This window comes from Camellia sinensis, chromosome 1 (assembly GCF_055761805.1).
Source record: "Camellia sinensis isolate YWXY chromosome 1, ASM5576180v1, whole genome shotgun sequence".
NCBI lineage: Eukaryota > Viridiplantae > Streptophyta > Magnoliopsida > Ericales > Theaceae > Camellia > Camellia sinensis.
The window spans coordinates 243993565-244008440 of record NC_138961.1 but is presented as its reverse complement, the minus strand read 5'-3'; the positions used below and the strand labels follow the sequence as shown (position 1 = coordinate 244008440).

Sequence of the window (14876 nt, the reverse complement as noted above, 5' to 3'; positions counted from 1 at the left end):
CCATCAGAAGCAAGGCAGTCCCTGGCTTGCATGCCAGTTTTATTTGCTTTCTTAGTTAATTCATTAATTAATTAGGATTTTATAATATTTTGGACTGTAATATTCTTTTATTCGGGACTATATTATTTATTCGGACCCTCCGAGTGAGGGCACAACTGTAATAAGTGTGCGTGAGTGTGATGTATGTCTTCCAACCCCACGTCTTTCTCCCTTTTATTTATCCGCTTACGATGGTTAGATTAGGGCATATTTAGATTAGCATACAGTATGACAGCATGTTTGCATTCATTCATCTATATCGCATGCACCGGGCTCGGCGCATCATACTAACTGCATTGTACTTTCGATTCTAAATTGAATACATGATAGTTGTAGCATTTCATATACCATCTTAGAATAGCCGAGCCTGCTATAAATTGCATTATGCATGTGTTGCATTAGGCATTTCTGTATAGTTAGGATCATGCATGATTTCTAATGAAGTTTCTACTTTGGCTTGGAGTACTCGGTAAGTTTTTATGCTTTAGCATCCTTGCACGCGTGTGAGTGGCTGCCATGAATAGCATGCTTACCATGAGGCTATGTGCTTATATGATATAACTGCCTGAATGCCTGTGGGTGAAGGTTGAGTTATCTGAATTGGAATAAATCATCAAATGTTTCAAGCCTACCTGCGGGTAGCAAACCATTTTAAAAAACAAGCATGAAATGTTTTGTTCCAATTTAGGCGATCCAGTCTATACTTGTATGCTGTGAGCATCACATAGTAATCTAGGCTAATAACCGGAATAAGAACTCACAATGTTTTCAAAAATTGATATCATGGTTAGTAGAGGCCGGTCTATGACCGGGCGAGCGGGGGTGCTCACGAAGTGACCTTTCCCAATCGTACCCAAGTTCCCGAGCCGAGGCAACTTTGGTGATGACGGACACGTGGCCTTTTGGCACCGAGTCAGGGTTTCCTAAATTTCCCAAAATAAAATATTTAGGTGGCGACTCTGTATCTGGCAAAGCAGTCCATATTTGGCACTACTTTTTAAAAAAAATCAGTTTCTCAAAATGATTTGTCAAATTTGGACTCTTTGGTTCAGATTAGGAACCGTGACATTTTAAGAGTCCGAGCTGTAGTGACCCCAAATGAACAGAACGGGACTTAACCCTCCCGGGGCGTTCGGGGACGTCTACAGTTTCTGGCGACTCCGCTGGGGATTTAGAGAACTTGACTCGAACTCGTGATATCTGTTTTTTACTACACTTGTGTGTTTCTTTGCATTGCATTTGCATTGGTGCGCCTAGGACACCGTGTTTGCCATCTGCTATTCCTGAACGGTTTGCCGGAGGCTTGTCTTGTCAAGGCATGACCATAAGGCTGACCGGTTGTGGGCTCTGCCAGTATGGGAACACAAACCCCGGTTTAACCGGGGCACCCTCTTTGACCATTCGACCTAGTGCATATTCGGATCCATAGTGACCATTCCAAACTAGGACAGGTTGCTTATCCGTTTATAGGTTGTTTGAAAACCGCTGTGTGCGTAGTGAAACCCTAGCTCCTGACAAAATAGGACAGGGAAACCCTCCCCCAACATAGGGATGTTTTGGCTCTCACTTATCTGTTATGTGCTTTAGAGTGCGTCTCTACAGGAATGCATGTATCAGTATATGAGTTTCAGTATCAAGCCTGCGGGCATCAGTTAAGTATTGATAGTATCAAGCCTGCGGGCATCAGATCAGTATATGAGTTTGAATATCAAGCCTGCGGGCATCAGTTCAATACATGAGTTTCAGCATCAGGCCTGCGGGCATCAGTTCAGTATTATGGGTATCAGGCCTGCGGGCATCAGCCAGTATTTGAGGATTAGTTATCTGTGGATATCAGATTCTGTTTTAGGGAACAGTGATACAGGGATAATAATCAGTGTTTGAGGACAGTGTGTTATTCAGCTTATTGACTGTGTGTTGATTATGCCCGACTGTGTGTCTTGCATTTTATTTTAAGCTGTTATGCTGCCCGTTTATCTGTTTATTTATTTCCTTTTCGCTTTATTTATCTTTTGCTAGGTCAGTTTTAGCGCAATTGCTTCCAACCCAGCAGGCATTCCCCAAGCACTTTGGACACGAGGTCGTTGACTCCATCGATCTGAGGATCTAATCGACGGACAGCCAGTGTTCCATTCTCTACCCCCTGTTACCAGAAGGAAGCCGAAAAGGCGCAGTGTGTCAGAACAGAGGTTGTCAGAGCAGTGGGTTACTTCATCAGAGGACTATAGGACTGAGGTCTCAATTACTGCCGCAGAAATAGACATACCAGTTAGACAGATGGATCAGCAAAATACGTCAGGGATGGAGGCTTTAATGCGCCAGATGCAGGAGAGCATGAGACAGATGCATGATGATGCCACCCATCAAACGGAGTTTTCCAAACAGCAGGCCGCGATCATGGCCCAACAGGCCGAACTAATCACCAGGCTGCAACAACAGAATACAGCGTCTGCTTCACAACAAATTCCTCCTCCGGCAGGGGCTCCGTTACCTGAGCAGGCACCCACTGTTCAGAACGCCCCACCAAATGCCCAGAATACCCTGCCGCATGTCCAAAATGTACAAGAGGACACGAATCTTCCAACGGGGCCAGCTCCGCCCCCGCTTCCACCACAACTGTCCAAGGTCCATACATCCAATCACCCGGACTCTCCATTCGAGGTCGAGGTTGATCACACAGCTCTGAAGTTGAGCAAATTGGAGAAGCTCTTTAAGAAATCCCAAGGGGTCAAGGCTATGCCGGATATCGAAGATGGATATACCGAGGAGGCCGTAACACTCCCCGATAGGTTCAAAATGCCACAAATCGACCGTTTTGATGGGTCCGGCGACCCCATGGTCCATATCCGACTGTTCGCAGACGTCTTGCGGCCAATGGGCCTAACACGACCATAGAAGCTCTCATTATTCGGCCGAACCCTGTCGGGTGTGGCCTCTCATTGGTACGCAAGATTACAAGATGAAGTGAAAAAGAAATAGGATGAAATGGCTGAGGCTTTTGTCGCGCAATATTCGTACAACACTCAGATCGAGATCACAACTCGTGATCTCGAAACGACAAGGCAAGAGCCCAAGGAATCTTTTTCGGACTTTGTGATCCGATGGAGGGCGAAGGCGTCAATGATGACTTTAAGGCCCACGGACAAAGATCAAATCCGGATGATTGTGCGCAATCTCCACCCAAAGCTAATGCAGAGGATGATTGTAGTCCCCTTCCCTACTTTCGCAGATTTACATGATATGGGGGTGCAAATCGAAGACGCAATGAAACAAGGTCTGTTTGACCACGACAGGGAACAACCGAGGAGGACCTTTAATCGTAACAACAATGCGGGCCCGAGTGGCGCTGCAAATATGAGAGCCTCGGAAGTTAGTATGGTCACCACCACTCCCCCTCCCCCTCCAAGGCCCATGACTGCCACACCCTTTTCCGGCGCGTCCGGAAGCAACACACAAGCCAACAGATTCCAACCGCGAGGCCAAAGAACCTTTACCCCACTATATATGCCTCTGACCAAAGTTCTGGGGATATTGATCAGAAAGAATCATTTAAAACCCCTAGAACCAAAGCCATTGCCGAATCCACTCCCCCCCTCTTACGACCCGTCAAAATACTGTGCGTACCACCAACAACACGGTCATGACACCGACCGTTGTTACAGATTGCGTCATGAGATCCATGACCTTATTGACAAACAGGTGATCGCACCTCCTGATAAACCCAATATCACAACCAACCCTCTCCCACCACATAACCAAGCTCCTCCTCCCAAAAGAATTAACTTTATCCAGACTGGGGTCGCATCTTACGATCCTAGCATCTATATTACGCCCACCCACCTACCCAAGCCAGAGGTGCTCCTCCCCGATTGCACTGATTTCTTGTGCATGGTGGACATCTCCAAAACCCAACCAGAACCAATGGTGGTGACCGTCGAAGACGGGGCAGGACAGATTTTGGGAGAAAATGAGATTGTTGAATCTGGGACTGGACAGAATTTTGCTGGGGGAGCCTATGATCCAAGCAAGTACATCCTATCAACGAGCCGAATTGGGCTAAGTGTAGAATTGCCAGAGACAGGAGAGCTATGCATGATCCGGGGGGATGGATCTGGGCTATGGGCAGATAATCTGACAGCCGCAGAGGAGGACTTTGCCAACCTGCAATTTCTCGACGACCAGGAACTGGGGCAGACGTCGATTAATTGGTATGATTATGAGGGATCAGAGGAGGCCACTGGATGGCTTGAGGATCGACCAGATGCAGTGGGAGAAGCCCAACCAGAACAGAGCCCGGCAGGGGCGGAAATATCAGTTGTGGCCGGAACGGCCGAAAATCAAGTTGTACCGCCGGAGAGCGCCGGTGTTAAGAATTCCGCTCAAGACATGGGCATTATGGATGTGGGAACTGTCGAACAAACAGCTGTACTGACACAGCTGGAACAAGAAAAGTTTGAGGAAGCTGAGAGAATTAGAAAAGCTAAAGGCCTTGAGGGGACCGAAAGTGCTGCGTGCACGAAAATGGAGAATGCTGCGAGCATATGGACAGAGAATATTGCGAGCGCAACTAAACCGGAGCCAGACAGGTGTCTGTTGGCTGCCAGCGGAATGTGGTGGGAAGATGACGACTTGTGTCTTGCCCACACCGATGAAGACTGGGGAAGTGGCCAGCCGGATGACATTTGGTATCTTGATGAAGTGGACCATATGACAAGAAGTGGGCGGTACTTCAAGCCCCCACACCTGGACCAACCCGAGGCATCCGGGAAGGATAGAGAAACGGAGAGACAGAAGGAGAAGCAGATTGAAGATGAAGCTGTGCTGAAACAATTAAAGAAGATACAAGCAGACATCTCCATCTGGGGACTGCTAATGGCATCACGAGTACACAGAGAAGCTGTCCTATCTGTTATGGACAAGTCCAAACTCTCCATAGACACCACGCCTGAACAGCTGGTTGGGCTGGTTTTTCCGGGAGGAGGTTCCCCGGCATTAACCTTTTCGGACAAGGAGCTACCGCCTGAGGGCACAAGTCATAACAAACCTCTCTATATTTCTGTGGAGTGTAGAGATAAGTGGATACCGGTGGTACTTGTTGATACCGGGTCTGCGATTAATGTCTGCCCGACCAGAACGGCATATGCAATCGGGTTGAAGCCCGTGGACTTCGTCCCGACTACCCAAGTGATCAGAGCATACGACAATACCAGCAGAGAAGTGATGGGGACTGTTAAAATTCAAACCAAGGTTGGTCCAGGACAACACAGCATCGAATTTCATATCTTGGACGTTCCCGCAACCTTTAACCTACTTCTGGGGCGACCGTGGTTGCACCAGGTCAAAGCAGTCTCTTCCACTCTACATCAGATGCTAAAGTACCCCCACGGGAAAGGGGTAGCGATCGTTTTTGGGAATTCATCAATCCATCCGCCGCCGGAAGTGTCTACACCTGTCTTGGAGATTGAGCACGGCACGGAGGATGTGTTTTTATCAGGGTTCACTTTGGCCGAGGCTCAAGTGGTGCAGAATGTCATGGCTGTGAATGAGGGCATGTATGTTAGCGCACAATCTATCTACCTCATGAACAAGCTAAAACATACCCCTGGGATGGGATTAGGGAGAAGCGGCCGGAAGGGCGTCTCAGTGTTGGCCGAAGTGCCACACAACCCTCACGCGTTTGGACTGGGTTATCTGCCCACCAAAGAAGACAGGGTAAGGAAAGGAAAAGAAATGGCAGGAAGGGCCAGAGCGAAGAAGGCCGGGAAGCCATTTGAGTTAATGCATAGGCCCATCTGGGGTACCCTAAACGGACGCTTCGTCCGGGAGGGGGAAGATTTTCCGTTCTGCGGCTTCCCGGAGCCATGGCTAAACGCGGAGGGGACGCGCGTGCCTGGTTTTGAAATCTTCTTCGACATACAATTATCTGGGGATGACGTTGCCGAAGCGCAGACAGACCCACCAACTAAGGTTGAGCAATGTGAAGCAGTGGATCCTGAGAGCACAGAGCTTGAAATGGGGGTACCACTGGCGAGTCTACTATCAGATCCTCCGATCGGCCAAGAGTGCTTGGGGGATAACTCTTCGGTTTCTGTGATTGGAGATGAAATAGCTGCGGGCTTTCCAGCGCCGATCTTGGATGCATCTATCGCACCTTCTCTCATCTGGCAATATGAAGAAGGCTTTTTATCTAGCAGTTCCGGGTCAGGTAGTGAGCCGGAATCTGATTCTACCGAATCTTGTACGTCGGAATCAGATTCCAGCTCGACTGAGTCTGAGTCCGGTATTCCTGGGAGTGATAACCCGGATGCCACAGTCCTGTCTAGGTCGTCGTTTTCATTTTCTTTTGAGTCTGTTGTAACAGAGGAATCTGACGGCTTGGAAACATTTAATGAGAATGATGTGGATGTGGTTTCCGAGTATTTTTCTGTGCCTTTGATTTATTGCTTAAATCAGGATTTCAAAATTTTGACGAAAACAACGAGGAAGAAATTCCCCCAGTTTTGCAACGATTAATTGATCAAGAGCAGGAAAGATTTGTTAAACCTTTAATGGATGAAATCACTACTGTGAATGTTGGTACTGAGAAGGACCCGCGGCTGGTCCAGATCGGGTCCACGTTGTCTTCAGAGGAGCGCGAGCGCTTAGTCGCTTTATTAAAAGATTTCAAAGAAGTTTTCGCGTGGTCCTACGAAGACATGCCTGGAATCGATCCTGAGATTGTACAACACCGGATCCCTCTTGATCCCGAGGCCCGCCCTGTCAAACAGAAACTCAGAAGGATTCGCCCGGACTGGGCCCTCAAAATTAAGGAAGAGGTCACCAAGCAAATTGACGCAGGGTTCCTGCTGGTATCTGAATACCCAACTTGGTTGGCCAATATTGTTCCGGTGCCAAAGAAGGATGGCAGAATTCGGGTCTGTGTAGACTTCAGAGATTTGAACAGGGCCAGTCCGAAGGACGACTTTCCCTTGCCACACATTGACGAATTGGTGGATTTCACGGCAGGACACGCCTTGGTTTCATTTATGGATGGTTTCTCAGGCTATAATCAGATAGTGATGGCACCCGAAGATCGGGAGAAGACTGCGTTCACTACCCCGTAGGGGACATATTGTTATCGAGTGATGCCATTCGGGTTGAAAAATGCTGGAGCTACGTATCAACGGACAGCAACTACAATATTGCATGATATGATCCATAAAGAGGTCGAGGTGTATGTGGACGACATGATTGTCAAGTCCAAAGATAGAGAGGGCCACTACACCGCCTTACAAAAATTCTTTCGAAGGATCAAAGAGTTTCGGCTGCGACTGAATCCCCAGAAATGCACGTTCGGTGTTACAGCAGGGAAGATGCTAGGGTTTCTGATTACACAAAGGGGCATCGAGGTTGACCCTTCCAAAATCACGGCCATCTTAGAAATGCCACCACCAAGGACTGAAAAGGAGGTGCGAGGCTTTCTGGGTAAAGTGCAATTCATAAGACGGTTTATTTCTAAATTAACCTTGACTTGTGAACCACTTTTTGGTCTCTTGAAGAAAGGAATGAAATTCCAATGGGACGGCCGATGTCAAGCAGCTTTTGAGCAGATCAAAGAGTATCTACAGAACCCACCCGTGTTGTCACCGCCAGAGCCGGGGAGACCGTTGATACTGTACCTTTCGGTAACTGAGACTACCATGGGCTGCATGCTCGCGCAGGAGTCAGAAGACAAAGTGGAAAGAGCCATTTACTATCTGAGCAAAAAGATGCTGGATTACGAGACCCGCTATACACCGCTGGAAAAGGCTTGTTTGGCCTTGGTATGGGCAACCAGGAAGCTGCGGCACTACCTGTTAGCCCACTCTGTAATGTTGGTTTCGCGTTTGGATCCCATCAAATATCTTTTCGAGAAACCAGCACTTACGGGTAGGCTAGCTCGATGGCTGCTGTTGCTCTCCGAATTTGATTTGAAGTATGTAACGCGCAAGTCAGTAAAAGGCAGAGCGGTAGTGGAGTTCCTTGCCGACCACCCGGTTGAGGGGGATGAAGCGGTTGAGTATCTATTCCCAGATGAAGCCATTCTGCACGTCAAAGATGAAACTTGGACGATGTACTTTGACAGAGCGTCAAACCAGTATGGGTATGGGATAGGGGTGTTGCTGATAGCGCCTGATGATTCCCGTATCCCTTTAGCATTCAAGCTCCGGTTCAAGGTTTCCAACAATGAGGCAGAGTATGAAGCATGTATTGCTGGCCTGGAAGCAGCCCTGGAACTAGGGGCAAGACGGTTGGACGTCATTGGGGACTCGAACCTTGTTGTGTCTCAAGCAAAAGGAGATTGGAAAGTTAAGGAGGAAAGGATGATAATTTACCACCAAACCTTGGATTTGTTAATTCCTCGGTTTGAGAAGCTGAATTTCACCCACCTCATAAGAGAGAACAACAGGTTTGCAGATTCATTAGCAACTCTATCTTCTATGATAGACATCCCGTCTGGAGTCCGGATGCGTCCAGTCATCATTGATCAGAAGTTTGTGCCAGCATACGAGTCAATTTCCGCCATAGATGAGGCTCAAGACGGCAATCCCTGGTACTACGACATCTGGAACTTCTTGGAAAAGGAGACATATCCACTAGGGGAAAATGCCAAAGATAAGAGGGCTGTCAGAAGAATGGCTGCTCAGTTCATTATCTGTGGGGGAAAGCTGTACAAAAGGGGGCATCTGGGAATGCACAAGCTCTGTGTAGAAGCTGAAGAGTCGAAATGCCTGATGGAAGCCATCCATGGGGGAGAGTGCGGTGCACACATGAATGGAGTAATGCTGGCTAGAAAAATCCTCAGACAGCGCTACTACTGGTCAACCATGGAGGAGGATTGTATTAGTTTTGTTCGGCGATGCCACAAGTGTCAAATTCATGCAAACCGCATGAACATCCCGCCGTCAAAACTGTACAACATGACTTCGCCATGGCCTTTTTCAGTCTGGGGAATTGATGTGATCGGAGCTGTTACCCCGAAGGGGTCAAACGGGCATGAGTTTATCCTGGTAGCGATAGATTATTTTACAAAGTGGGTCGAGGCCCAATCATACGCGGTGTTGAAGGCGTCGCATGTCGCAAAGTTCATTAGAAACAACATCATCTGTCGCTACGGGGTGCCAAATGAAATAATTTCAGATAATGGTTCCCATTTCAAGAAAGAAGTGATAGACTTGTTGGAGAAATACAATGTGGCTTTCCATAAGTCATCTACATATCAGCCGCAGACCAACGGAGCGGTTGAGGCCGCCAACAAGAATATCAAGCATATACTGCAGAAGATGGTGGGAACCTATCGGGATTGGCCAGACAAGCTGCCATTTGCTCTGTGGGGCTACAGGACTTCAATCAGAACTTCTACGGGAGCGACTCCATATTCATTGGTCTATGGAATGGAGGCTGTTCTACCCATTGAGATTGAGGTCCCATCGTTACGAGTATTGGCTGAATGCCAGATAGCCGAAGCAGATTGGCAGCAAAGCAGATTCGAAGAACTCATGCTCTTTGATGAAAGAAGACTGAAAGCACTGTACCACATCCAAGGCTATCAACGCAAAATTGCCCGGGCTTTCAACAAGAAGGTTAAGTCCAGGAATCTCAAAGAAGGAGATTTGGTGCTCAAAGACAACCGAGCTCCCATCCACGACCCAAGGGGCAAGTTCAAACCCAATTCGACTGGTCCTTATATCATCAAAGCTATCTGGTCAGGTGGGGCTGTGGTTCTGATGGATCTAGATGGCTTGGAGTTCTCACAACCGATCAATATGGACAAGTTGAAGAAATACTATCCTTGAGAGGCTCGCTAGGCCGAAAACCCGAAAGGGCGACCTAGGCAAAAGTCAGAGCACAAAAAATTAGAAAATATAAAAACTGAGCTCGCAAGGTTGAAAACCCGCAAAGGGCGGCCTTGGCAAAAGTTAGAGCGCAAAAGGAGAGTGAAAATACTCGAGTGAACCTTAGCCTGAACTACGTAAGGCTTGATTCCCATCTTTGGGATACGTAGGCAACTTCACCTTGAAGTTCAGCCATAAATTTTTTCCCGATCAACTCTGTCCATCTTCATCATCTCAATCATCTTTATCCATCAGCAGTTTGCGATCTCCGGTACAGTGTTACTCAAACTAGGGGCAACTTTCCGTTGCCGCGACGGTACAAAGTTACTCAGACTAGGGGCAACTTTCCGTTGCTATGGAGTGCCGCATTGTTCTTCAGACTAGGGGCAACTTTCCAGTTGCAGGGATCTGGGGTTGTGCATCTCAGTGACAGATTTCCGGTGTGTCCAATTCTGATCCACATCGAAAATAGTTTTGAAAAGTTTTAATAAAAGTTGACTTTGCTCAAATTAATCTTTTTACGACTAAAACCATTTTTGGACCAAAAGCGGAAAATTTTCAGTACCACAACTTTCAATTTCATTGATTTCAAAATAGAATTCTCCTGCTCTTGCATTACAATCGAGGTTGCTTTTTAGTACATTCATAAAGAAAACTTGAAAATGCTAAATAAGCAATAAATTTGGGGCATAGTTGAATCAAGTATCTCTGCGTCCCCTCCCAGAGCCGGACGGAGCATCTGATGCCAAGCTAGGCCCGACCTGTGCCTCTTCATTGAGCCAATCCAAGCACTCATCGGATAAAGTGCAACTGAAAGTTGAAGCAGGGGCCAGGAGCTCTCTAGTCCTCCATGCCGTGGCATATCGGGCAAGGTATGCACCCCGGACCGGAAAAGCAGCTGGGTACTCAATCCCCTCCGGTGGGCAGGTCTGATCATGACCAAACTGACGCAGGAACCAGAACGGAAAATAGAATACGCAGTGGGTTAGACCAACCAATTGGATCCCAATCAGCCGTGACATACTATAGCTCATTGCCGGGAGGTTGAGCCAAGGACAACGCCAAGCAATGCCGTCTGCGGATAAATTGCACATCCAATCGAACCACCACCTTTCGTCAAGAGCATTGACAAGGCGCTGCTGAAAGAAGTAGCCTCGAGCTGAATAAGCCGGGCAGGAGTCCACAACCTGCAACTTATCCATTAACCATACCTAGGGGAGGGATGGAAAATGAGAGAATAAAGAACAGAGAGATGTACAATGAGAGAAAAGTAAGACAAGGGTTTTGTGAGAAAAAGAAAACCGAGCCTGAGGGTCGAGTGATGTGAGCAAATATATATGTAAGGTTGGGTGGGAAACATTACCTGCAGCAGTAGTGGACTCCCAGCGAACTTAGTCGCCTCCCGGCGATAGACAGAATCTAAGCCCATCAGTGTCTCGGCCAAGGTCATGACAATACAGCTCTTTCCTTCTCTCAAACCTTGGGCGACTTCAATCAGGCGAAGGCTAGCCCCGCCGAAGCCCAAAGAAAGCAGAAAGTAAGACAACAAACATAAGCAGAGGGCGTGTTGCCGGAAACCCTGCCAATAATGGTTGCTGCGGTCACCGGCGTCGGAAAAACGATGGATCAAGCCGAGAATGTCCAGCTCCCCACTGCAGATCAGAGATCGAGCGTCATGCGCCGTAAGCCCACACATCCGCCCTAAAGCCTGAGCATGGCCAAAACGGAGCTGGGGCAAGATCACTTCAGAGCATTCAGACTCCATCAAAACCTCAAAATCTTCGAAAGTGGGACACATCTCTTGGCCACCAAAGCTAAAAACATGCGTCACTGGATTCCAGAACCTTGCCGCGGCATGGAGAAAAGGAAGCTGTAGCGGAGTACGGCTTAGCGTGAATAGTGCATTCAAGCCGAAACCCCGGAAATTCAGCTTTTCCGAGCCATCTAGAGAAGAGATCCAAGATGTGATATTTTCTGCGAGGAACGCCTCCATCTTTGTCTAAAACTAAGGTGAAATGAATGTTCCCGAAGTTGAGGCTTTTATAGAAGGAAAAACACTATTCACGGGGACACGTGTCAAAAATCTGGTGGCTGCAGGACTGAATGGCCGGCCGGCCACCTTTTCTGGCTGGCCAGCCATTTACTTTTTCAAAAATGGCCGGCCGGCTCCCAGGGATGGCCAGCAATGCTGCAGTGTATCTTCTTGGCCCTGATTTACCCTTCGAGGGAAAGTTCCAAGCATTCCCATGCAACGGGAGAGTCAAAGGCCTTCGTTTCGGGTGCGTTCCGGTGCCCAGATCGTCCGAAGTACACTCTGTTATCGTTTTGTTTATCGAGTTGTAGTTTTGATTATCGAGTTGTTGTCTTGCTTCTCGAGTTGTTTGTCGAGCGGACGTGTTTTGTGTTTTTGAGTCATTGCGCTCTGTTTAAGCAATCTTTGTTAAAGTCTTGTTTATTTGTGTTGTTGCATTTTGCTTATCGAGTTGTAAACTTTCTAAGGTCCTGTTATATCTTAGTAAGTTGAGCTGCTTAGTTTGTTGCGTCGGTTCACTACCTGACTTGGTGATTACACAATGCGCATTTCCATTCAATTTCATTTTCGTGCGAAATAAATGATGCGATACGATGCTAAAAGTTTAAAATACAAACACCTTTTCAAAAGCTATTTCATTTCATCATGCTTTACAACAAACAAAGGTACAAGTTTTACAAAAAATAAAACTGCCTAGCAATGTGCAAAGTGCTACAAACTACTAGCAAAAAGAAAAATAAAGTAGGAAATAACAACATCAAAGTCCTCGGGAACGGGAATGAGAAGCACTCCTCATCCTCTTCTGCGGGACAATCTCCGCACCATCATCATCATCTGAGTCAGAGTTGTCATCCTCAGGATCCCCCTCAGCCTCGACTCTATTCCCCGAGCCAAAACCGGAGCCCCCCTCTTCAGCAGATGTCTCTGACTGACGGTCGGTAGCCTCCTCCTCCTCCTCAGCATCCTCCTCCTCCTCATCAGGCTCCACCTCCACAACGTGAGCCCTACGTCTGCGGACAGGCCCTCCTCGAGCTCCTCGAAAAGGCCTAGATGGCCCGGTTCCTCGGGAAGGCCGAGATGGCCCCGCCCCCTGAAAAGGCCCAAGATGGCCCAACTCCCCAAAGAGGCCCAGGTGGCCTAGCCTGCGGCTGACCGGACCATGAAGGCATCTAAAAACAAAGAGTTCAATTCAAATACATCAGTCCAAATATATACATCAGATGCAGATACAAGCAAAGGCTACATGAAGTGGGTGCATGTAAATACAGTGTACAAGTGGGGTGTGTGTCAGATGTGCTCTACACAAGTGGTCTATCGATGCAGTAGAAATCAGCATGTCATCAGAAGTATGATAAATGCCAAAAAACTGAAGGGTACCTGAATGCCCGCGACAGACAACTGTGCCTCCCTACGCAGGACCATGCCCTCGAGTGTGGCCACCAGTCCAACCACCTCCTCCATGTACCCTCGCGATGGCTGCAAAAATGAGCTCATAATCATCAGTGAACAGAAAAGTGTCTAAACATCTGAATGATGAATGAAAAAAGTGGAGCATACCGGCGGTGAGTCCGGATCAATGGCGTATCGATCACTGGGCATCAGAGGCTCTAGTGGAATCGGAGTCGGGAAGCTAGCCCCATACTGCCACGCCATCAACTCAGTAGGCATATCTGGCCATCCGGGATGAGGATGAGTCGACGGAGCCGGAGGAACCGGTCTACTCCCACCTCTAGATGTACCGGCCCTGCTAGTAGAAGGGGCGTCTGCAGCCCGAGCCCGAGCCTGGCCCGAGGATGACATACCGGCAGGCCTCATCATCGGGATACGAGCTTCCGTCAATGGAGGCATCAAATATATGTGACGGTAAGTGGCGTAGTCCCCCTCCTCAACATATAGTAAAGCATCACTGCCCAGCATGGCGCCGACTACCTCCGAATAAGAGAGCCTGTCAGCAGTCCGCATACTGGCTGGAGGTACTGCGGGAGGATCCTGAGAAAGATACCCCCATACCTGGCGCAGAAAGCGTTCCCCCAGGAACCATGCCCTGCCAACCGGCCCTTCAAGCAGGACCCTATACTAGGAGATGTCCGACGCTCCGGTATACTGAAGTCGGAGACCGTCACCCAGGGACACCCAGGGCTGCCATGTGATCTGCGGATGAGAAATGCATAAACCAATCAGAAATTGAGAATATAAGAGCAAATCAAAGATGAGAATGAAAGGAACTGAAAGTTCTGAGGTACCTCTGAATGTCGCACAGTGTCGAAGTACTGTCGCAGATTAAGGAGGGTCTCTCGAGGTCTCGGCCGGTGCGGGCCCTCGAACACCAATGAATATGGGGTCATGAGAATCCCGCCACCTCCAACTCTGGGGCTAATGATGGGAAGTATACATAGACCCATAGCTGAGAAAAACAGTGCAGAATGTAAGTACAAAATGCTGAGAGCAAAATACAGACTGTAAAAGTGCGCTGTGTGTGCAATGTACAAGTGATGAAAAGCAGAAATGTAAATCAAGAGGACAGAAAAGTACCTCCCAGGCTCTCCAGTAGCCGCCAAGTAAATCGCCCTGCCCGCGGGAGGTCGCGCTCATATAAAAGTAAAGGGTAGCCAGGCCGGCGCCACCCCAATCATATCGATGGACCTGTGATAGGTCAACCAGAGCGCTCAGAAGGTATAGCCCGACTGTGTTCCCTCTGTCGGCAAACAGGGTAGTCCCGAAGAGGAACATAAGGAAACCGCGGGCATACTGCTCTGTCTCCTCGGGAGTCTCAGGCACCATCTCCGCCCGCCGGAAATGGGAGAAGAACCAAGTGTATCGGACTCTCCCAGAGACCCTGTCAACAGGTGGGCGAGCCCCCAATAAATACATCCAGGCGGCCTCCCACTCGCCCATATCCTCATCGTAGAGGATGGACCAACCTCCAACGTCAAGGCCGGTCAATACAGCGA

The 14876-nt window shown here is 48.3% G+C and overlaps 1 protein-coding gene across 1 annotated transcript in view; it reads right to left on the bottom strand.

The window, feature by feature from the left end:
- LOC145823014 (uncharacterized) overlaps positions 1 to 14079 on the bottom strand; it is a 47629-nt gene extending 33550 nt beyond the window's left edge. The window contains exons 1-3 of the mRNA XM_082921796.1: positions 13483 to 14079; positions 13303 to 13401; positions 13041 to 13094 (exon numbers count right to left, since the gene is read on the bottom strand). Coding sequence (XP_082777922.1) covers positions 13041 to 13094; positions 13303 to 13401; positions 13483 to 13887 — 558 coding nt within the window. The 5' untranslated portion in view covers positions 13888 to 14079. The remainder of the gene's footprint in view (positions 1 to 13040; positions 13095 to 13302; positions 13402 to 13482) is intronic.
- Positions 14080 to 14876: the final 797 nt, after the last annotated feature.